The sequence below is a fragment of the Cydia amplana genome, chromosome 4, assembly GCF_948474715.1.
Source record: "Cydia amplana chromosome 4, ilCydAmpl1.1, whole genome shotgun sequence".
In the NCBI taxonomy this organism is placed as follows: Eukaryota; Metazoa; Arthropoda; class Insecta; order Lepidoptera; family Tortricidae; genus Cydia; species Cydia amplana.
In genome coordinates this window covers 11,526,590-11,551,636 of record NC_086072.1, presented here as the reverse complement: position 1 = coordinate 11,551,636, position 25,047 = coordinate 11,526,590, and the positions used below count along the sequence as shown (strand labels likewise).

Sequence of the window (25,047 nt, the reverse complement as noted above, 5' to 3'; positions counted from 1 at the left end):
GACAAATCCAGTGAGGGCTGCGAGGTCACGGGAGCGACAGTGCAGCAGCCAAAATTTGTTACTCGTTTAGCACCACCCGGGGATCACGTGTAGGGTTATCTAAGGTAATTCCTACGGACGTGGAGTAACATCGATCCCCGATCTGGTTGACCTAAAAACAAAATTGGCAAGAAACAGTGTCTTAGGTATAAATATGTAGTACAAGTAAAGGGACAAGCCTGTAATTAAATATTTGTAGTTAGATACATACGAGTATATCTCACGTTGCCGTTGTACCGTATCATAAATATAAAACCGACCATGTGCCGGACTCGCGTCCTGAGGATTCCGTCTAACTATTTCAGTAGGTACCTATCGATATTGAAGGTGTGTACCGAAAAAGATAAATCTGGATTGAGATACAAAATATTTAATTAACTTTATAGAGTTAAGTATCTATAACTTTGAGAACAGTTGTTGACAGAACTTCAGAAATACATATTTATGTATCTATTTCAATTTAACAAAGAAGTTCTTTCTTTTTATACCTGCTAACCATGGACCTAGAATATTACGGACGGACTGTCACCTAAGACAAACTGTGACACTGCAATGGCGGACGGTTTGAATGTGTGCGTGTAGACGAGTGTTACCGTGTAACACAAATTCTCCCCTACAGTTTTACGTTAGACAATAAAAAAGGTGTGTACGTATCTGATTTTATAGGTCTTGAAAATGCGCAATATTGCACAATTACTTTGTGCAAACATTATTTTCAATACCTAATGATATTTAGCATCGTAATGAAATCAGTTCGTCATGTTTTTTTAATTTATACATTTAACTTGAAACATATCTGGTTTTCAACAAAAAAAATTATAATACATAACAAACAAACGTTAAGTATCGCTCCTTAGTATCGAGAAATTACCATACCGACCTAGTTTGAAATGCACAATCAATAATTTAACCATTTACCTAAATGATCTCTTAATACATAATGATTTAATAAGAAGGGTATCAATTACCCTACTTTCGGGAAATTACCCTATTCATGTTACTGGACACACTCCTGTTTTGCAGTTTGATAATTTATAAACAACAAATTATCGTGATTTTACGTACTAATTGATAAACTTAAGTATGAAAAGTTATTCCGTGATTTTTTTTCTTTCGATCGGTACAATTCTAGCAGGATTTAACTACGCATGCCGGCATATTTTATATTTTTCTTCGACATGTTTACTTCAATGACGTTTCGATTCGTCTGACGGCAAACTGGTGGATGTGGGCTGTCAATGTGTGTGTGTCACGCGTAAATACTTAGAAACTGGTGGATGTTGGAATCACAGTTGTGTTGTAAGCGAAGCTCTGTCCGTAATATTATAGGTTCATGCTGCTAACCATTATTTTAAAATGTAACCTCTTGTTTTGTGTTCATATTAAGCTTCGATAGCTTCGCAGGTATTACAACTTATCCTTCATACACCTACCGACATTATAGGCAAACAAACTTCATTAAAAATTATTTTATTTTAGTAATGACAATTTAAATCTTTCATTACAGGTTTTTTCTAATTTGTTACTATGGCGGCAATAGAAAACCAAGCTCTGAGGAAATTTCAACGATGTAGGTACCTATCTACTACAACAGTTCTTGAGATAGAGTCCACTGACAGAAAGACAGAGTAGAGTAGACAAACTAACAGATGGACAGACTGACGGACAGCGTAAGCTTATTAACAGGGTTCCTTTTATCACCCTACGGAACCCTATGTATACGATAGAGATATCAGTGATGTTAGAAAGAAAAAAAACGGTCAAGTGCGAGTACGTTTAACTCATGCACCGAGGGTTCCGTATAAACTTTAAATTATCTCATGTAATAAAAAACACAATAGGTTTTTAACAAGCTTTTAAATATTAGGTCGACCTGTAGGTATGTAACTATGTAATGGAATCTAAGGTAACTAATTTAAACATCTTCCATGGATCGTAGCGTCATAAATATTGGCAGCTGTATGTAGTTCTGATGACAATACAATAATATGGTACTGTCGAACTGATCTGATGATGGAGACAGGAGGTGACCATAGGAACTCTGTGATGAAACAGCGCAACCTGATTGTGTTAGGGGTTTTTAGAATTGTCTCGATGAGTATTAGTTGTCTGTCGTAAGAAAAGTAGGTACAGTCAGCGATAACTTTTATTAGGTCGACCTGTATGTAACTACCTAGTCGGTTACTAAGTTCTGTTACAAGGTTTCCAACTCATTAAATATAAAATAAAGCTTAAAATAAAAAAACCGGCCAAGTGCGAGTCAGACTCGCGCACGGAGGGTTCCGCACCATCAACAAAAAATAGAGCAATACAAGCAAAAAAACGGACACCCATCCAAGTACTGACCCCGCCCGACGTTGCTTAACGTCAAAAATCACGTTTGTTGTATGGGAGCCCCACTTAAATCTTTATTTTATTCTGTTTTTAATATTTGTTGTTATAGCGGCAACAGAAATACATCATCTGTGAAAATTTCAACTGTCTAGCTATCACGGTTCGTGAGATACAGCCTGGTGACAGACGGACGGACGGACGGACGTACAGCGGAGTCTTAGTAATAGGGTCCCGTTTTTACCCTTTGGGTACAGAACCCTAAAAAATTAGGCACAGTTTGATAGCTTATTTTGTAACGATCAAAACATGATATAATAATGTAAAATTCAGTTGGAGAATTCATGAGAATCCTTGGAAAGCTCCAGATTACGTGAAGGCGTAAACACGCGGTCAATTTATGAAAATTACTTTACAGAAGTGTGTCTAATGCAATCTTGCAACTTTGCCAGAAGATTCAATTGCTTATTTTAATGAGACCTCTAAGTTACCGTAAATTTTGTGATGACCGTTTATTTTTTTACTAGTTTATATTTGTACCCTAAGATATTCCCCTCCAAACATTGTATATTTTTCAGTTTCGCACGAAAACGTATAGATTTAGACAATTGTGCAGGAGGCAGGCTTGGAAAACTCTGTAGACTATGTGTTTAATCAAAGAAACCCACGTAAACTATATGTTAAATTAAAGATGAATAATCAAGCTATCGAATGTGCAAAGCTGATATATTCTTAATATGATTAGAAATAAATAGCATGTAAAAACGACACGAACAGGGACGTTACTTTTGACGGTTTTTTACGCCATTTTTCCGAGTTCTATAAGGAATTCTGCAAAACCAGAACAACTATGTTTATTAGGTTGTATTGTAAGCTTATCATTAATAAATAAGATTTACAATTGTATACACGAATAATTAAAAATCGCTACCTATTTCATTTTATTCCGTGAAAACTCTGGTAACGGAACTTAGTAACCAACTAGGTATGTAATGGAATCTAAGGTAACTAATTTAACCATCTTCCAAGGATCGTAGCGTCATGAAAATTGGCAGCTGTATGTAGTTCTGATGACAATACAATAATATGGTACTGTCGAACTGATCTGATCATGGAGACAGGAGGTGGCTATAGGAACTCTGTGATGAAACAGCGCAACCTAATTGTGTTAGGGGTTTTTTAGAATTGTCTCGATGAGTATTAGTTGTCTGTCGTAAGAAAAGTACAGTCAGCGATAACTTTTATTAGGTCGACCTATATATGTAACTATGTAATGGAATCTAAGGTAACTAATTTAACCATCTTCCAAGGATCGTAGCGTCATGAAAATTGGCAGCTGTATGTAGTTCTGATGACAATACAATAATATGGTACTGTCAAACTGATCTGATGATGGAGACAGGAGGTGGCTATAGGAACTCTGTGATGAAACAGCGCAACCTAATTGTGTTAGGGGTTTTTTAGAATTGTCTCGATGAGTATTAGTGGTCTGTCGTAAGAAAAGTACAGTCAGCGATAAAAGCTTGTACCAAAAAACCGGCCAAGTGCGAGTCGGACTCGCGTTCCAAGGGTTCCGTACATTAAGTCCGACTCACGCTTGACTGCACATTTCTAATAGGTTTTTCTGTCATCTGCAGGTAAATAACTATTTTGTGTATTTTTCCAAATTTCAGATCCAGTAGTTTCGGAGATAAGGGGGGAATGGTCATGTTTTGCCTATCTTCTTGAATAACTAAACTATTTATCCTAAAATTATGAAAAAAATATATTTGAGATTCTTACAATGAGCTCTTTCATTTGATATGTAACACGATATAGTTTGAAAAACTTTATTTTTTAATTTTCTCATTTACCCCCCAAAAATGGCCTCCATATTTAAAATTCATTTATTTACGTTACACGTCCATCTTTGGGTCAACTTACTTGGGTCAACAAACTTACATATGTGTGCTAAATTCCAACTTAATTGGTCCAGTAGTTTCGGAGAAAATAGGCTGTGACAGACGGACGGACAGACACGCGAGTGATCCTATTATTAGGATTCCGTTTTTTTCCTTTTGAGGTACGGAACCCTAAAAATGAAATTTTTGCCAAAAACTTATTAATCAGAAGTATACTAAGCATACCTAAATGCGCAAATAAATTGGCAAACTAATTTGCGCGATTATGTTTTTTTTAATAATTCTTTATTACGTATGTGAACCGATTTGAACAATTTAATCTAATAGCAATTTCAAGTACCTATAATAAATACCCGCGAAGGAGGTAAGAGGTTACATTGCAAATAAAAATATAAAATGTTTTCTGATAAGTAATTTAAAAAAGCGGCCAAGTGCGAGTCGGACTCGCCCATGAAGGGTTCCGTATTTAGGGGATTTATGACGTATTAAAAAAAAACTACTGACTAGATCTCGTTCAAACCAATTTTCGGTGGAAGTTTGCATGGTAAAGTCCATCATATATTTTTTAGTTTTATCATCAGTTACAGGAGGGGGGGGACACATTTTACCACTTTGGAAGTGTCTCTCGCGCAAACTATTCAGTTTAGAAAAAAATGATATTAGAAACCTCAATATCATTTTTGAAGGCCTATCCATAGATACCCCACACGTATGGGTTTGATGAAAAAAACAGACAGAAGGGAAGGGTTCCGTTTTTTGCCATTTACCTACGGAACCCAGTTATATATGTAGGTGTGATTTTGAAGTTTCCTGTAATATTTATGATAATGTTAATGTTATATCAAAATAATTAATAATTTTTCGTTGGGAAACTTCGGATATAATGAGCGTATCTTTTATTTTTTGCCAATTTTATATATTGTGACCTTCTTTGCCACTTTTGTGTTATTTCTACTCAGAATTACGAGCTCTTTCGATCGTAATGGAATAAATAAATGTCACCGAGTTTTTTTCCTATTGTGTTACCATTTCCCCATATATGTACTTTGTATGACGGTAACAAAAAGGAAAGTTTGAAAAATGTATGGAAATTTTAGGACCCTTTTTCTCCTATAAGGATGAAAAGGGCTCGCGATCCTGACTAGAAATAACACAAAAGTGGCAAAAATGGTCACAAGATATAAAAATGGCAAAAAATTAAAAGAAACGCCCTCATAAGAGGGGGGTGGTATTTATTTTTCCATTTTCCTCCATAAATCATTTATTTCCACTAGGAAAAAAAGTAAAAAAAAAACCTACTTTGTAAGTACAGTGCTCTAGAGCACAAACGTATCATTTTCTGCACACTATTTAGAACAACAACGACCCACTTTCAGAGCATGAGAAATGAAAATACTTAATATTTCATATTGGTAGAAAACAGAGTAGCAAAGTTACCTGACCGCGCCACCCTACAGAATCATTCAATCAAATTAAATGAAGTGGATTTTAGAACTTCTCCCAACCCCATGCTGCATGGATTTACAAGCAATCTCGTTATGATCTATGGAAAATGAAAAACAAGCAAAGTGTACGGACTCGCGTTCCGAGGATTCCGTAGTGCTTACAAAAACATTTGTACGATTTGTAAAATGTCTTTTCTTGAGAGCGATTTACTCTTGACTGGCTTTTTTTTAATTCTTGTTATAAACTATGCTCTTCTTTATGAACCCACCAAATTTGAAATTTATAAGGAGCTCTTTAATTTATACTTTTTCTTGATTACATATACGGATAATATTATTAATGAAATAATAACTCAGACAGACATCCGAGCTGGGGCTTAGTAATAGACGTTTGTCACCCTTCAGATACGGAAGAGAAGGAAAAAGTAGCACGTACACTGAATTCTCTAAATAAATGCATTAAATAGATATCCCATTTTTCCGACGATTTAGTCTAGAGATAACACGCATTTAATTTGCAATTACAGTCATGAATATTTAAGTTCCTACCAATTAAGACATAAAGTAGGTATGTGTTAAACTGTTAAAATATTAATCATAATGTTATTATTAGGTAGTTACCTACACTAGGTATAGCAAAAGTTACGACATATAAGATATTACGTATCACGTGTAAGTTAAGAAGTTATAAAAAATGAAAGATGCTCATGAGATGAATTATTGTACTTTACTTATAATAAGTTTCTGTATGAATATGTGTATGTATGTAAATAGATACGTGTGTAAAAAATAACAATCTACCTATTGAATGATGTTTCTCCATTGAGTTAAAAAATAAACACTTCATACAGCAAAATAGTAAAATATATAAAAAATAAATCACCGTTTTTGCCAGTGAGTAAGACTGAGCGATCTCAGATTACGTACATAAGAGGTGTTGTTCTATTCCGTCTCCGCCCACCGAGATTAATAAAACAATTGGAAGATAACTCAGTATTGGATAAATAATAATTTACCCAAATGTATTTCTTTACTGCTAAGGTTTAGGTACCGTTAGTTTTAAGTCATTGTCTAGTTAAAGTGACTAATATAATATATACTCCAGAACCGTATAATTATTTAATACATATGTACCTATATATATCTATAAAAAGTAAAAACAAATACCCTTAAGCCAAGTCTAGGTGCCGATTGCGCTATGATATAATATATGAACTTGATAATTTTAGTATAATTATGCATAACGTTTTAAATCTCGTATAATAAAATTATCTTATTTCGCCCAAGATTTTTCATGAGTAAAAAGCAGCAAAAATAACCCTGCCTATAACTTACCTACATTAATAACTAGTACAAATGCTCGTAGAATGAAGATTTGGCGTTTGTCCATTGATCTTCTTGTGGACCCCTCTCTTTATTTAACAACACGGCTTGAATTACAAGTAGAACGTGTCCAGCTGCCTGACTAAGAAGTAAATTACATTCGAAGCAGGCAAAGTTCTTATTGAAACTGCTACATTTAATTTTCATACTACCTATCTATACTATAAATGTCCATAATTATTATAACATAATACCTCCTTCCTTTAATATATACCTTCTTATAATGTTTTACACTTACACAATGTTTGCTATATTATATATATTAACTTCTATGTTTATCCTTCTGCAGTCATGAGCGTAATTAATTACACACACGACCGTATGTAAAACTGTATCTAATTATATATTTTTTTAATCTACTCTGTTTTTTTCTGTTTATTTTTAGGTGGTTCAGAAGTTTGAAAAAGTAGTAGTAAGGTTACCTGAATTAGTAAGTGTGTTGTCTCCAAGGCCCGTCGAGGTGTCGACATCCGCATGAGCGCTCGCGGCGGCGGCGAGCAGCGCGCATGCCCACGCGCACCAGCTCACCAGTGGCCGCGGCACCGTGCGGACCTGCTTGCGATGCCAACCCATTTCACATCACCAAAGAGCCAGACAGTTCACTAATACTAATTTCAAAAGTATAAGTCCGCGTAAAAAGTTTTGAAACTTTTTAAAACAACAACAACTTTTATAACTATTATTTACAGAGAGTCTACTTGATGAGTTAATGTCTATAGTTAGTTTTTAGGAAGTTTTAGTATAGTTTTGGTACAGTGAGCGCACGGCCTCTGCAGACTGCGGAGCGTCTGGTCCGCGCTGCGATGCGATGGGGTCGCGACAGCACTGTCGGCGACACATCGCGGCCGCGACCGGCTTCTCCGGAGTCCGAACATCGCTCCAGACAGCGAGGAGGGCCGGTGCGCGCGCACCTCCCGCTCCGACCAATCGCGCCACGGGGGAGGGACCGCGCGTAAGACGCACGGAAGTATATGCGAAGGCCTATGTACAGACAGACGATAGCGGACAGGTGGTTTCGCGGCCGTAATTAGGCTCCTGATAACTTATTGCGACGTAAATATATCTACCGCGGCGATTAAGATAGCACCCAAAACGCGCCTACAGGTTTACGAGTGCGGGTTAAGTATCAAACTTAACCTTTTATAATTTATTGTAGCTTCTCTAAACAATGGTAAACAACTCATACACACGATATCTTTACTAAAGTTTGTTAGCGTTTGTGTGTTTTTACGAAACCCTCTGTTTTTGCAAACCACTTTTAATACCTTTAAATTTTAGATAAATTCTGTTCAAATCAGATAATTACTACAAGTTTATTTTTTTTAAGTGTCTAGTCTATATACCTAGGTACTTATTTATTATTGGTTTCCCGGTATGTCAGGTATGTGAAGACAATGTATCGAAACCTAGATATAACAAAACATAATAAACACGTAAGGATTCGAGATAAGCAGGGAAAATTCTGGCCAGCGACGAGAAAACATCTTTAATACAATGGATTAAAAACGCTCGTCGCTAGTAGTAAATTAGTAAACGTTTAGTAGTAAATGTACCTATAAACTCGTACTACACACTAATCAATATGTAAACAGCCCCCAAGGCTCGCTCGTAGGGGCCGTACCTATCAGACAAAAATAAATTATTGAATTTATCCGAAATGGAGTTAATTAGAATACCGGTGTCCAATGTCTTTGAGTAAGTTACTTAATTTAAGCTTAGGAATGCACCCTTGGAATTAACGTAGGTAAATCTTAACCCTTAAATGCATTACTTTTTCTTTTTGCCCGAAATTAATATATGTATCACATAATTGTTTGCCGATTCTAGGAAAAATATTAAAAAAATATATAACTTCGATTTTCACTGCGAAATCAGTGTTAGAAGTTGAATTGGCTAAATCATATTTATGTAAATAAATATGTAATTTTCAGTAATAGATATATGATTTTTTTTACTACCATTAGAAAGGTACACTATTTGTGATATACCTATGATAAAGTTTGTAAATATAAAATAATTACAAACCCCGAAAAATCTGCCCAAAATCACATACTAAAAATCATCAACTTCCAGGTTTTTCTAAGTTTTCCGACATTTCGTCTATAAACAAATGTAATTTTTATAAATTAAAATACTGCGTAAATTTATGTAATAATTCGGAAAGTTTATTAGTTTTACTATTGAAATAATATACAGGAACAGATAGAATTTGTTTAACCATTAATCTGTGAGCTGTCTAATGCTTTGTAGACATTTGGCAACACTATGCATTTAAGCGTTAAAAACACGGTGAAGGTATATAATAAAAGGTTCTCTCATGGTCAGTTATGAGTAGGTATACGCCGTATACGTAATCTATATGCAGGATGGTGCGCCGTTTCATACTTCCCGCTGATTATTCATATATTTTAAACTCTAAGTAATTGACTAATTATAAAATTCCACTGTGATTCCACTAGAGTTGCAAGCGGCTATAGGCTGCGGTGGCTGCTTAACATCAGGTGGCGGTACAACTGTTTGTCCAGGCATGTTTGCTACCGTCGGGTTATAAAAACAACATTCTGATACCGGGAAGTCGTTTAAATTTATGTAATCTAATAAGATATGGTGTAAAGGGAGCCACTTCATACCTACTGGTGCGCTGTCGGAAACTATCCAAAATTGCGAAATTTCCAAATGGTAATTTTCGGAAGCCTTCCATATTTATTGTATGGGAATCGATTTATTCCTTTTCCAAAATAAAAGTTTACTTTGTTTTCGGTGAAATTTTCCTATAATTTCTGAGAACTTATCGTACTTTTTTGAAACTTTCTAGAACATAATATACATATGTAACCGTGATGCTTTTCCTAGCATGGAAAGGAAGAAGCGCAGGAACGGTGGAATTACCCCTTTTCCCTTTGCCATACCTGAATTCGTCGTTCGTTCGTTGAATCCTGCCAGCCTATTATGGATAGCTTTATCCATCTTTATCCACGTGATAAAATAACTGTCACTGTTTAACACCGTGGGAAAGAAAGTGACGGACACCGTTTTATCACGCTGTCACGTAGACAAGAACGACCATCATATCCGTACTGGACTATAAACGCGATAATCGAAGTTCGTCAATTACGGGAATGTTTCTCTGTGACTCTAATTTCTTAATGAGAGTAAAAGAGAAAGATCCCCGCAATTTGCGAATTTCGGTTTTCGCGGTAAACCCTCTGAACGAAGCGAAGGAATATATAATTGAATCCCGAGCATAGCGAGGAATTCTAAAATAGAATCCTGAGCGTAGTGAACGATTCAAGTGTTAACGCCCAAGGTAACTATTTAAACTAAAAACAAAAAAATTAAAAATAGTGCCCTAATAGAAAAGTGTCACTTTGATCCCTCCTAGCAGGTAAGAAAAAGCCCGTTCCGAAATGGTAATGTGAAATAGTGTGTGTGTGTGTGTGGTAGTGTGAATAGTTTGTGTTACAAGGGATCAAAATGATATATTTCCGTCAAGGGCGTACATTGAATCCTGAATGATGGATTCTACAATCCTGAGCGTAATGAGGGATCAAGTGTTAACGCCCAAGACGAAATAATTTTGATACCGTGTGACACACACTGCTTTTCACATCATCTATGAGGAATATAAAAAAATCTTAGTGTTGACACAATCTGATGCTTAAACAGATTATTTAAGCTAGGTACAAAAATAAAGTGCAAAAAAAAGTAAAAATAGTGTCCTAGAACAGAAGTGTTACTTTGATCCCTCCTAGCAGGGAGGAAACTTGCCACTTTGATCCCTCCTAGCAGGGACGAAAAATTCTCTTTTCCGAATAGGTGGTATGAAAAATTCATTGACGCATTTACCTACGTTACATATCCATCTTTGGGTGTCAGACCTACACATGTGTACCAAATTGCAACTTAGGGAAATGGTCCAGTAGTTTCAGAGCAATTAGGCTGTGACAAGATTAAACAGACAGACGCACAAGTGATCCTTTAAAGTATAAAAGATCCGTTTTTTTTCCTTTTGAGGTACGGAACCTTAAAAATCAAGAAAGCATGTCTAATTTTCAGTTATTTTCAGTTTAAGGTAGGTACCTACTGTATCGCTACCCTTCACAGCTTCACACCATAGCAGTAGGTACCTACCTATAATTCTGACACCAACCTTTGACCAAACTTCGTCGTTAATAACAATTTTACTTACCTAGTTTTTATATTCCTTCTGCTTATTATGTTTATCTCTATCGTGTCTCACACTGCTATTTTTATAGTACGGTTCTCACGCATAAACTTCACTTCGATTTTTTGTAAGCAAAATTACTACTAATAATAAGTTTATCACAATGTGATGTCAAAATTTATTAAATACGGAAGGCAGAAAAGCCACAACGTACTTTTTTACCATAGAAAAAAGTATCAGCCCTAATAAACATTTTATCAGCGGTTACATGTTAAAATTCAAATTCGATTGTGACGTCGCGCCATGGTATGGTCGCGCCGGTCTCCATGACACATGATGACACTTACAGTAATACCACATATAATAAATCATAATTACAACGAATAGAGTCTGTGCGGAAAGAGAAGAGTCGTGAAATGTATGGGATCCAACTCTCTCGACTCTTCTCTTTCCGCACAGACTCTAAAGCCCCCTCCAGACTATGTGCGTGAATCGCGGCGCGACTTCGCGGAGCGAACATATCGCGACGTTGACGTATGACTCCACACTCGCACACTTCACGGTAACTTCGCAGTTTGGTTCGCGCCAAGATGGCAGAAAAGCATCAGCTGATCGAGTTTAACTGTCATTTATCTACGGCATCATACTTGCTTCGGCTATTTTTCCATTTTGTTATGTTGTAAAACCGTAAATTGTAGCCGCTTTATATATTATAATTAATATTTATCTTGCAACTGATGACCCAAAATAGTGTGTAATGTGGAGTCTTGCAAGTTCGCGCTTCGCGCCTCCTTTGACGCGGGCCGGAAAACCGACAAAAAACGGGGAACAATGCGCGAAGGCGTGAACAATCTGCGAAATCGACGCCACACTCGCGTTCGCAGCTTCGCGCCGCGATTCGCGCACGAGTGTGGAGGGCCCTTAATATTTGTTTGCCTCTATCTTTAGCGATAGATCAACCATAGATAGACGGTTAGAGCAGTAAGCCCCCTCCAGACTATGTGCGTAAATCGCGGGCGAAGCCGTGAACGCGAGTGTGGAGCCGATTCTGTCTGTCTACGAAAATCGACTCCACACTCGCGTTCGCGGCTTCGCACCGCGATTCGCGCACGAGTGTGGAGAAGGCATAAGGCGACCGGACCAAGGTTGTGGTCCGGTACGCCCGTCTACTAGCACTACTACAAGTTACATTAATTATAGTTGGTCAAACCAATTTGTCAGTAAATAAGAACAAAAAAAAACTATACTTATCCTTTTCTTTTGGGTGCTAGTACTAGTGTAAGACAAAGATACTACGATTGTCTCTGTCTATGTTTGAAATGAGACAGTCCTTTGACAAAGTATACAAACATTTTACACAACAAGACCCAGAAAATCACAACTGCTCCCGTGGAAATGAGTGATGCGTGTAATCAAACTTGTATTTTTTACTCCTAGCAACGGTAGCTGTCAAAACTGACAGAAGTTTGACACTGTTGTTGAGAGGCATGAATCTAGTATAACTGGATTGGGCATGAGTGGTGGGGATAACTGACAGAACGGGATAGTCTTATGTATCTTTCAGTAGGAGTAGCAGAGAAAGCGCTATTATTGTTTGTCCTTGTCACAGTCTCACATCTTGTTTTATTCCCCACCGTAAATTGACCACCGTGATTGGTCGAATTCATTTGTTGCCCACCATAATGCGACGCTATGATTGGTCGAATTTATATGTTTTGTCCCTCACGGAGGCACGCGTAGACCACTTCTATAGGATGCTACCTTCTATGTTGAGAGGGTTGTGTAGTCTACTCTGAGTTCACGTATCGTATTTAATTTTCAGGATGTTTATGCAAAGTAGCGCAAGATAAACAAATATTATTTAGTATTTCGAATGAATTGTATATTTCAAAATGGAACCAAATAGTCGTGGAAGGAGGAACGAGTTGGATATAGACAGCTTTCGTAGTGATGACGCAGGCTTTGATAGGGCTCGTATGAGAAGACAATCCGGCGGTTTCGTGGATCTGGGTAATGAATCACAATATGGAACAGGCGGACACCAAGCCTCTGGGGCTAACGAAATCTTTGCAGATATTCAGGTAATGCCTCTAGTAGTTACAACATTAATTTGGCGGCATGTTGTGAGAAACAGATGTTGGGATGGGATTTAGTTTCTTTATAAGCCAAAAAAATAGAAGATTAAGATTAGATATTGAATATTAAGGAAATCTAAGCAATTAAGACGAAAATATATTGTAATATTATGTAGATCTTATGTAAAATTATACCCTGCCTTCACAGAAATGAGTAAACTTTAAAATAATCCCTGACACTCCTAGAACTGCCCTCTTTTTTTACAAGTAGATAGTCTATAATAATGTTTTTAATTTATTGTTGTAATATTTGATGTTATAAGTTTTATATTTACAGTTACTTACTCTGATTTTACTATGCTGCCAAATGCCATTGAAGTAACAAAAAGACAATAATTTATGAGTTATTATCAATTTACTCTATGTGAAAAATTCAATTTTTAATTCAATGTTTATGTTATATTTCCAGGGAGATGTACCATGGTGGAAATCCAACTTCTTTATATCACAACCAGTCCTCTTTGGCACCTGGGATGGGGTGTTCACATCTTGCCTTATCAATATTTTTGGAGTCATTGTATTCCTGCGGTCTGGGTGGATAGTGGCTCAAGCAGGCTTAGTTAATGCTATCCTAATAGTGTTTTTCACGGGTAAATATTATACTACACACTTGATTGGCACTAGCTAATTATAAATCAATCCTTTATGGGCCTAAATATGCAGGCCACACCAAACAACTTTCACTAACAATCCAAACATGAAATGCCAAGGAATGAAATGTCCATGCCAATTTTGGTCGGCTGTTGTCTATGAAACAGGTTTTATTTTAAGTTCAATAGCAGATTTATATAACTCAAAAATATCAATAGCTACTTTGTTAGTATCCTAGTTAAAATATATGACAAAAGATACATTTAATTTAGTTTTTTACATACATTCAATAATAATCAAAGTTTTTATTATCTTCAGTGTTTGTGGCCCTGATCTCAGTGTTGTCAGCGGTTGGTATTTGTGAAAGATGTCGGATAGAAAGTGGAGGGGTGTATTTCTTACTCGCTCACACATTGGGCTCCAGGATGGGAGGCTCACTGGGAATTGTCTACTGTTTTGGCCAGGTATTATAGTTGTAATTTTGAAAGTTAAAATACCAAAGATCTGTAGAAGCAGTAATCATCCAGCTAAGTTAAAGTACTTCCTTTTTAAATATTGAAGTTATTTAAAACACATAAGGCATGTCATTTTATAAATAATAATAATAAAATAAAAATATGTTTATTACCAGAACACAAAAACAGTACAGTAATGGAAAGAACAGAAACAATATGATAACTTAAACTATTACATATTTTGTATGGTTGTGTTCACAAACATCTATTCAAGCCAACATTCTAACTACGACAACAAGTACAACGACTATGAGTACGAGTACGAGGTTTCTACTACGAGTATGTGAGGTGTGCAATAAAGAGTATTGTATTGTATTCAAAAAACATTTTTACACAACCTTATTGTCAGTGTCGCAGACATTGTAAATATGTTTTTGAAGAATTGGCTTTTAAATATGTTTGTGAACTCAACTGTAAGTACATTATTTGATAATATTTGAAATAGTTATTGAGGTTCTATCTTATTTTGTTTTTCATACAAACATAACAACTTTGTTGCAGGCTGTAGGTTGTGCTTTAAATGTATTTGGTTTTGGAGAATCAATGGCCAAGTTGTTTGGGACTGAAGAAACGTGGGCAGCGCGTGGATTCGCCATCGCCGCGGTGCTGTTGTTGGGCACAATAAATATCGCGGGCGTCAAATGGGTCATAAAGTTGCAGTTTGTTTTACTACTCATCATTCTAATGGCTGCTTTGGACTTCTTTGTTGGTTCATTTACAACTCACACTGGTTAGTACACTGGTCCCACCACCAGACCACCACCATATCTTGTTGACAAAAGTTTATGTTTGGCAATCCAGTGACCAGTGCCACAAAATGTATTTCAGCTGTTAAACTAGAAGGCACAATCTTTTCTAAACTAGGCAGGCTTTGGTAGGCATATTTATACGAATTGGAGTTTATACAAACTACAAGTGTTAAAATACATTTTTCATTTTTTTTAAACGTTTCTAAAAATACTTGTTTAAATTCCATATTTATCTTTGTAGTTGCGTTTTCACACGAATGGTCTTTAGGCCAATCTGGGTCGATTACACACTGTAATTATAACTCATCATTATTTGCAGATGTACCTGGATTTAATGGATGGCTTAATAGCACAATCTCCTACAATATGTGGCCAGAATACAAGGACTACACCTGGTTCAAGTGCTTTGGCGTATTCTTTCCCACTATTACCGGCATTCTGGCTGGCATCAACATGAGTGGGGACTTGAAAAATCCTTCCATGAATATCCCTAATGGTTCATTAGCAGCTATTGGAACAGGGTGAGTAAATGCCATTGTTTGACAACAATGGTTTACAATAATAATATAATACGAACATTTATTTTTATAAACATTATAATAAACACCTATACTTAGCGTTTTATTTAAATAATGCGACACGCCCCCGGTTTCGAACGGGTTTCACAAAATCTTAACAAATTATACACCTAATTTGTTAAGATTTTATGGATTCTCATGATGAATCACTCTATTGATAAGTGAAAACTGCATGAAAATCCATTCAGTACTTTTAGAGTTTATCGCAAGCATACATACAGACAGATTCCTCGGGGGACTTTGTTTTATAAGGTGTAGTGATTTAAGGGACAGAATGATTATTAAATATTAATATATATTTTTCAGGACTTTCCTATACTTGATGTTCGTCATAACCCTAGCCGCGACCGTAAGCAGGGAAGTGTTGCTGACGAACTTCTCCATCGCAACAGACATATCGGCCATCACGGTCCTGCTCCTAGCCGGCTTGTATGTCAGCTCCATGAGCTCGTGCTTGGGAGCCATGTATGGAACCCCTAGAGTATTACAGAGCATTGCAAATGAGAAGGTTATACCGGGACTTGACACCCTCGGGCATGGAGTAAGTGTCATTATATTTTGTTATTTGTAGTTTAATAGAATCATCATATTTCACAGGCACCATAGATTTGCTGGAGTTGGATAGATTTCCATGATTTGCTTCTTTGACAACTATTGCCAGTTTTATGATGTCTTCAAAAGTGTGAAGATGAAAGATTGGACAGTTTAAAGAGAAAATATAACAGCAAATTTAATGTATACTTGTGACATGGGCTCCTCACGACAATGTTTCATCTAAATTGAGCTACAATGTACCCGGTTATAATCCAGGTTACAAAACATTCCCGCCCCAGCAAATCTAGCATATACTTATCACGTTTATAATTTTCCATACTTTTTGTTTTACAGAGAGGTCCAAATAAGGTTCCCATATACTCAATGGTCGTAGTAGCCATAGTAACCATAACGTTCATCATAATAGGTGACATCAACAAGCTTGCACCCATCGTGACCATGCCGTTCCTTATCACTTACGCTAGCATTGATTACTCTTACTTTGCCCTTGCTCAAACATTTGATTTGCAACATAGGCGTGAGATGAGGTATGATATTTCTTCTATTTATTTTGATCTTAAGTGGTATTCAACTTAGTTTATTAAAGCTTGTCACAAACAAAATTCAAGTATTGTGACATGGCCACATAACAATATTTATCTATATATATAAATGCAAGTGTCCTGACTGACTGACTGACTGACTGACTGACTGACTGATTCATCAACGCAGAGCCGAAACTACAAAAGCTAGAAAGTTGAAATTTGCACACTAGGTTGCATTTGTAAAGTGTACAAGAGATAAGAAGCGATTTTGAAAAATTCAACCCCTAAGGGGGTTAAAAAGGGGATGAAAGGTTGTATGGGGTTCAAGTTTTAGTTTAAGCTAGGAATTTGAAACTTTGTGAAAATGTATTATATTAAAAAACAAGAAAACTAATTTCAGCGTTTTCGAAAATTCATCCCCCAAGGTGGTGAAAAAGGGGTTGAAAGTTTGTATGGAGATCAAATATTTTTGTGAGTGTGGGACTTGAAACTTTGTATGTGGGTATATTATTATAAGACAGGAAAAGTAATTTCAGCGTTTTTAAAAATTCATCCCCTAACAGGGTTAAAAAGGGGTTGAAAGTTAGAATCCATTACAAATGCGTTGAAACTTCTTAGAAAGGCATAATAGCCGATTACAAAACAAAGTAATTGCGACGTTTTAGGAAATTCAACCCCTAAGGGGGTAAAAACGGGGATGAAACTTTGTCTTGGGGTGCAAATTTTATTTCAAGCTAGGACCTTGAAACTTTGCAAAAAGGTATTAAATTAAAAAACAAGAAAACTAATTTCAGCGTTTTTAAAAATTCATCCCCCGAGGTGGTGAAAAAGGGGTTGAAAGTTTGTACGGAGATCAAATATTATTGAGGGTGCGGGACTTGAGTCTTTGTATAAAGCCATATTATTAGAACTCAAGAAAAATAATTTCAGCGTTTTTAAAAATTCATCCCTTAAAAGGGTTAAAAAGGGGATGAAAGGTTGTATGGGGTTCAAGATTTATTTTAAGCTAGGAATTTGTACCTTTGTGAAAATATATTATATAAAAAAATAAGAAAACTAATTTCAGCGTTTTTGAAAATTCATCACCCAAGGTGGTGAAAAAGGGGTTGAATTTTTGTATAGAGATCAAATATTTTTGTGAGTGTGGGACTTGAAACTTTGCATATGGGTATATTATTATAAGACAGGAAAAGTAATTTCAGCGTTTTCGAAACTTCATCCCCTAACAGGGTTAAAAAGGGGTTGAAAGTTTGAATCCATTACAAATACTTTGAAACTTCTTAGAAAGACATAATAGCCGATTACAAAATAAAGTAATTGCGACATTTTAGAAAATTCAACCCTTAAGGGGGTAAAAAAAGGGATGAAACTTTGTCTTGGGGTGCAAATTTTATTTTAAGCTAGGACCTTGAAACTTTGCAAAAAAGTATTAAATTAAAAAACAAGAAAACTAATTTCAGCGTTTTTAAAAATTCATCCCTCGAGGTGGTGAAAAAGGTGTTGAAAGTTTGTACGGAGATCAAATATTATTGAGGGTGCGGGACTTGAGTCTTTGTATAAAGCCATATTATTAGAACTCAAGAAAAATAATTTCAGCGTTTTTAAAAATTCATCCCTTAAAAGGGTTAAAAAGGGGATGAAAGGTCGTATGGGGTTTAAGATTTATTTTAAGCTAGGAATTTGAAACTTTGTGAAAATATATTATATAAAAAAATAAGAAAACTAATTTCAGCGTTTTCGAAAATTCATCCCCCAAGGTGGTGAAAAAGGGGTTAAATTTTTGTATAGAGATCAAATATTTTTGTGAGTGTGGGACTTGAAACTTTGCATATGGGTATATTATTATAAGACAGGAAAAGTAATTTCAGCGTTTTTGAAACTTCATCCCCTAACAGGGTTAAAAAGGGGTTGAAAGTTTGAATCCATTACAAATGCTTTGAAACTTCTTAGAAAGACATAATAGCCGATTACAAAATAAAGTAATTGCGACATTTTAAGAAATTCAACCCCTAAGGGGGTAAAAAAAGGGATGAAACTTTGTCTTGGGGTGCAAATTTTATTTCAAGCTAGGACCTTGAAACTTTGCAAAAAGGTATTAAATTAAAAAACAAGATAACTAATTTCAGCGTTTTTAAAAATTCATCCCCCGAGGTGGTGAAAAAGGTGTTGAAAGTTTGTACGGAGATCAAATATGATTGAGAGTGCGGGACTTGAGTCTTTGTAAAAAGCCATATTATTAGAACTCAAGAAAAGTAATTTCAGCGTTTTTAAAAATTCATCCCTTAAAAGGGTTAAAAAGGGGATGAAAGGTTGTATGGGGTTCAAGATTTATTTTAAGCTAGGAATTTGAAACTTTGTAAATATGTATTATGTAAAAAAATAAGAAAACTAATTTCAGCGTTTTCGAAAATTCATCCCCCAAGGTGGTGCAAAAGGGGTTGAAAATTTGTATGGAGATCAAATATTTTTGTGAGTGTGGGACTTGAAACTTTGTATATGGGTATATTATTATAAGATAGGAAAAGTAATTTCAGTGTTTTTAATCATTCATCCCCTAAAAGGGTTAAAAAGGGGTCGAAAGTTTGAATCCATTACAAATGCTTTGAAACTTTTTAGATAGGCATAATAGCCGATTACAAAAAAAAAGGAATTGCGACGTTTTAGGAAATTCAACCCCTAAGGGGGTAAAAAAGGGGATGAAACTTTGTCTTGGGATGCAAATTTTATTTTAATCTAGGACCTTGAAACTTCGCAAAAAGGTATTAAATTAAACAACAACAAAACTAATTTCAGTGTTTTTAAAAATTCATCCCCCATGATGGTGAAAAGGGGGTTGAAAGTTTGTACGAAGATCAAATATTTTTTAGAGTGCGGGACTTGAATCTTTGTATAAAGCCATATTATTAGATCTCAAGAAAAGTAATTTCAGCGTTTTCAAAGATTCATCCCTTAAAATGGTTAAAAAGGGGTTAAAAGATTGTATAGGGTTAAAACTTTATTTTAAGCTACGAATTTGTAACTACGTAAAAAGTTATTTCATTTAAAGAGAAGAAAACTATTGTCAGCGTTTTTCAAAATTCAACATTTAAGGTAGTGAAAAGGGGGTTGAAAATTTGTATGGAGGTCAACATTTTTTGTAAATACGGGACTTGAATCTTTGTATAATGACATATTATTAGAATACGAGAAAAGTAATTTCAGCGTTTTTAAAAATTCATCCCCTATAAGGGTCCAAAAGGAGTTGAAAGTTTGTATAGGGTTCAAATTTTATTTAAATCTAGGAACTTGAAACTTCGTAAAAAGGTATTTTTACCTATCAGCTATCAAAAAAACCTATTCAGCGTTTTTAAAAATTCATCCCCCGAGGAGGTGAAAAAGGGGTTGAAAGTTTGTATGGAGATCAAATATTTTTGAGAGTGCGGGACTTAAATCTTTGTATAAAGCCATATTATTAGAACATAAGAAAACTAATTTCAGCGTTTTTAAAAATTCATCCCATAACAGGGTTAAAAAGGGGTTGAAAGATTGTATAGGTTATAATTTTATTTAAAGCTAGGAACTTGAAGTTTCGTAAAAAAATATTTTATTAAGAGAAAAGAAAACTAATTTCAGAGTCTTTGATAATTCATCCCCCAAGGTGGTGAAGGGGGTCGAAAATTTGTATGGAACCCAAATATTTACTTGAGTGCGGGACTTGAATCGTTGTATAAAGGCATATTATTACAATACAAGAAAAGTAATTTCAGTGTTTTTAAAAATTCATCCCCTAAATGTTTAAACAGGGGTTGAGAGTTGGTAGAGGGTTCAAATTTTATTTAAAGCTAGGAACTTCAAACTTCGTAAATAGGTAGTTAGGTAGTAGGTTTTATTAAATAGTGGACTATATTGAGTTTTTATTCAGTTAGGGGCTTGAAACTTCGTAGCCAGGTTGTAAAGGCAAATCTCATGCGTTGTATAATAATTAACAAATGATTAACCGTCCCTACTGCTATCTTTTGCTGCATAATGTTCTAAGCTAAGGTAGAATTTATAACCACCAATAAGTACGTAACAATAAGTACGTGTAAGTACGTAAGAAGCAATCTAAGCTCTTATAAAACCCGTGAGCAGCAGTCGGGCAGAAGCACGCGCGGTGGAAGTCTCATTCTGGTACCGGCCCATACTACCGCTAAAGCTAAGAAATCCCTTGGTGTTTTAGGCGTCAGACTGTTCAACACGTTACCTGCTGAAATCAGAGATGTCCTTAGTGATTTCACATTTACTAGAAAGATTAAAAAAATGTTATTGGAGATGGCCTGCTACACGATCGACGAATTCTTCGACAGGGTGTCATTGATCCATACACACAATGTGAAAGTCTAAATCACTGTTTCGATGGGACCATGATGGGACATTACTTTCACTGTAAAATGTTATTTTTAATTTAGATATTTTAATATGGATTATTAGAAAGCCTTAATGTAACTATTTAAAATTATTTAACGAAACATGGAATTATTTTAGTTTTAAGTTTATAATTATGATCGACACGACATATGTATTTCTGTTCTGCTTTTATTTGTTGTTAAGTATGTTTACATTTAGTGAAATGTAATTATATTTTATGTACTTACTCCTAACATGTAATTAACGTTATCAATAAAATATGAATATGAATATGATTATGAATATGAATATACAAATCCACGCGTACGAAGTCGCGGGCAACAGCTAGTCTCTCATAAATTAACTTGAAAAAGTGACAGACTCCATGAGCATAATATAATGTCAAACACACTAGGTATGTTATTTATTTGGTTTATTTTTTGATGTCAGCGCTGTTAGATCAAACTGAATTTGATGGTGCAGAAAGCATTTTACAAAATCACTATTGTGAGTAAAGTAAAAAGGCCACTCCACTTCTGATTTATTATTTTTCTTTTGTATTGATCATATCTTTGTTTTTGTCATAATCATTGTAGAAATATATAAAGTATTAATATGAATTGAGCTGTGTTGAGTATGATCTATTTATCTTATAAATAAACGTAATACAAAGGATACCTGACTTCCAGATTCCAGGGGCATTCACAGAGAGATACGCAAGTGTATGGCGCTACTGGCAGTGACTTGGATCTATTGTTCCCTGAAAGAATAAGGCATAAAAATGTTGGTGTAAGTATTTCATAAAATTTGAACTTATAATAATAGAACCATCACTATACACATATAGTCGTGTTTAGACTTATCACTCAAAGCGCCGCTTGCCTATAAATGCGTCTTAAGAGAAATACGGAGAAATCGGGGAATGCCTACCACAATTAACTACTTACCTATTTAATTATCATCTACACACAAACAGTACTATCTATAAACGATTCATCACACTAACGCGGGATTCGTTTGATGTTTAGCCAGCTCACGACCTTTCACGCTACAGTGTGTCAAAATGGAAGGTTCAAGGCCTCTTCTGAAGGCGCTTTAGAATTGCACTAGTTTGACGTACATTTCTGACGTCTCTTCTCTGATGCAGTTGTTCAAGCAATATATAATAAATTTTCTGTTCCTCACTCCCTCATAGAAATAGATAGATGGATTCAGTTGACACCAGAATACCAACATGATAATTTAATTGTGCAAATGTCACAGGATTTCACGCCGTCCCCGACCGACCCGGCGACGATGAACGGCCGAGCGGGCGGCGACGCCGACGGGCGCCGCCCCGACGTCGGCGTGCACTCCAAGCACAAGAACTGGTACTCGCATCTGTGCAACAGGTGGCTGTCGCTCGCTGGGGTCAGTTCATACGCTATTTATAAGCCTTGGTCTCCCTCTTTTACGATGGCCTAACATCAAACCTTACCACAGAATAGACTAGTGGCTCTGTGAGCTGTAGACCTCGCGAGCATAGCTTATTGGGACCGTGCACGATGGCAGCGCCACACAGCGGTTTGATCAATCAACAATACAAAGATTTTTAATATATTTAAAAAAAAATACGAAGTTTAAGTGAAAAAAAAAATACAAAAAGCTATGTCTTACTGGGGATCGAACCCAGACTTTCTGTGTGCAAACAAAAAAAGCGATTGTTTACAAAATGCGCCATGATAGTTCTTTTAAAATTTCACGAAAATCGTTAAGAATTGCGACCTGTAGAGGAGAACATCCGGACATACAAAAGCAAAATGCCCGAGTCAAAACGTAGACCTTCGCTACGCTGCGGTCAATAAAAGTATAAGTAATAGCAAATCCCGCTGTTCATCTAACTCATGAGCAGCATGAGACATTCTTTCTTGCCAATTCGACTATGGCATAATGACTGCCCCGATAGGTATGTAAGTATAGTACCATTGGCTCAGTTGCGATATATTGTTAAGAATAAATAGAATAATATAATTTCCAGGTAGCAATAAAGGTGCTGCTAATGTTCCTGGTGCACTGGGCGTACGCACTGGGCTGCCTCAGCATCCTGTGGCTGCTGTGGCTGTACATCGGCGCCGCCAACCCCGCCGTCAAGCCCGGCCGGGCCTCCGAGTTCCGCTTCTTCCACTGGCTGAAGATCGCCTTCTTACAAGCTATAGGGTTAGTATTCAATTTGTAGATTATTGACGCCCCACATTATTTGCGACGCCTCTAAGGTCGGGCAAGGCGTGTAGCATTCAACCAATGCAAATGTATACGTATACGTCTGGCCTGAGTGCCTGAGTGAGTGTGTGGTTACACAACCGGTGCTCGCTCGAGATTCAGGCCGTACTTTGCTTCATTGTTGGCATCGAAGCCTACCCCAACCGCATTAAAATTTCGCTTTTATTTCTGGCTAAAGATCGCGTTCTTACAAGTAATAGGGTTAGTGGTCAATAGAATAAACCAGAATGTAAATTCATCATTGAACTTAATATTACAATCCGTTGTTCTGATGTCCCCATTAAGCGAAGCGATAACGGCCATGAATCTATGAAATTAGACCTTGTTGTAGCTTATTATACTTGTCTTTCTCGTTGAATCTTGAATACAACTTCTTTTTGCGTCTGTGCTTATGTCAATTGCCTACAAGCCCAGCACAACCGCGTCAGAACTATGTAGACTGCTCGCTATCCCACTTAGGCCCACTTGCACCATTCTACTAACCCGGGGTTAATCGATTAAACCTGGAGTTTCCATGGTTACCAGTACAATTTGACAATAGGTTAACGGTCTAACCGCTTAACCCCGGGTTAGTGGGATGGTGCAAGTGGGCCTTATACGGGCTAAAAATTGCGTTATCACGTTAGTATTTCATCAAACCCGGTGACTACACAATTTGATACAATTGAAATGTGTGCAGAAAACGTCCGCTGGAGTACGAGCAGCTGGTGGTGACGCCCGTGCACTCCGACATCCGCGTGGAGCAGGAGCGGCTCAACGACGACAACGAGGACTTCGCGTCGCGCCGCCGCTACCACCAGTCCACCAACGTGCAGAGCCACCTCGTCAGCGTCACGTAGCCGGGGGACACTTACCCCCTTAGTTCATACAAGTTAGCAACCTCTGAAGGCTCCTACACACGATACCGGCGAGTTTTTGCCGCGCGGGTCTGCCGCTGGCGTAATCGGCATATAAATATGATAATGTGGGCGGCATGCCCGGGCCGCCGGCATAGTGTGTATGAGCAATTACAAACCTCTCTTTAATTTTGGCTCTTTCTAACAAACAGAAATATCAAAATGTCTAGAGAAGGGGCAAGTAATTATCAAAGGTTTGTTAGATTTGACAAACGCTTATGAATAACGCCTATTTAATCATTTACCTTTTGTATTCTAAAAACGTGAGTACCAACTCGAGCGTGCCGTATAGATCAAATAAAAATGCTATTCGAAATGAATTCAAAAATGAGCATGACTCAGCCAGACATGTCATAAAAATATAAAATAACGCTTACGAGGTTAACTAACTGTTAACACTTGCATACATCGAAACGAATATGAAAAAAGTACATCTGTACAACTCAACTGTAGGTACCCGTTTTCATGTATCAGGAGGTGGCAGCAATAAGATTGTCAACAGCATCCCTTGACTTATGGGGTTATAATATGGGGCTTTGTGCATAGCCCACTGTGCGAGGCGCTATTCCAAATAATACGTATTTTGTAATATTTTTACGTAACTTAAGAGATTTAC

At 36.5% G+C, this 25,047-nt stretch overlaps 3 protein-coding genes across 3 annotated transcripts in view; 2 read left to right on the top strand and 1 right to left on the bottom strand.

The window, feature by feature from the left end:
* Positions 1-8,260, bottom strand: part of LOC134647251 (lachesin-like) — a 126,999-nt gene extending 118,739 nt beyond the window's left edge. Inside the window, exon 1 of the mRNA XM_063501522.1 lies at positions 7,522-8,260. Coding sequence (XP_063357592.1) covers positions 7,522-7,672 — 151 coding nt within the window. The 5' untranslated portion in view covers positions 7,673-8,260. The remainder of the gene's footprint in view (positions 1-7,521) is intronic.
* LOC134647233 (negative elongation factor D) overlaps positions 1-25,047 on the top strand; it is a 387,727-nt gene that overhangs the window by 167,704 nt on the left and 194,976 nt on the right. The gene's annotated exons all lie outside the window — the stretch shown is intronic.
* LOC134663277 (solute carrier family 12 member 8) lies at positions 13,077-24,386 on the top strand. Its single transcript, XM_063519690.1, has 11 exons — positions 13,077-13,345; positions 13,809-13,989; positions 14,309-14,454; positions 15,007-15,235; positions 15,574-15,775; positions 16,139-16,373; positions 16,721-16,914; positions 21,966-22,065; positions 22,540-22,686; positions 23,294-23,472; positions 24,215-24,386. The coding sequence occupies exons 1-11, from the start codon at positions 13,157-13,159 to the stop codon at positions 24,372-24,374; spliced, it is 1,962 nt and encodes a 653-aa protein (XP_063375760.1). The 5' UTR covers positions 13,077-13,156; the 3' UTR covers positions 24,375-24,386.

Coding starts and splice junctions, on each gene's coding strand:
- LOC134663277 (XM_063519690.1), top strand. CDS start 13,157: ATGGAACCAAATAGTCGTGGAAGGAGGAACGAGTTGGATATAGACAGC. Junction 15,236..15,573: donor TTCATTTACAACTCACACTG/GTTAGTACACTG, acceptor CATTATTTGCAG/ATGTACCTGGATTTAATGGA. Junction 22,066..22,539: donor TAAGGCATAAAAATGTTGGT/GTAAGTATTTCA, acceptor CAAATGTCACAG/GATTTCACGCCGTCCCCGAC.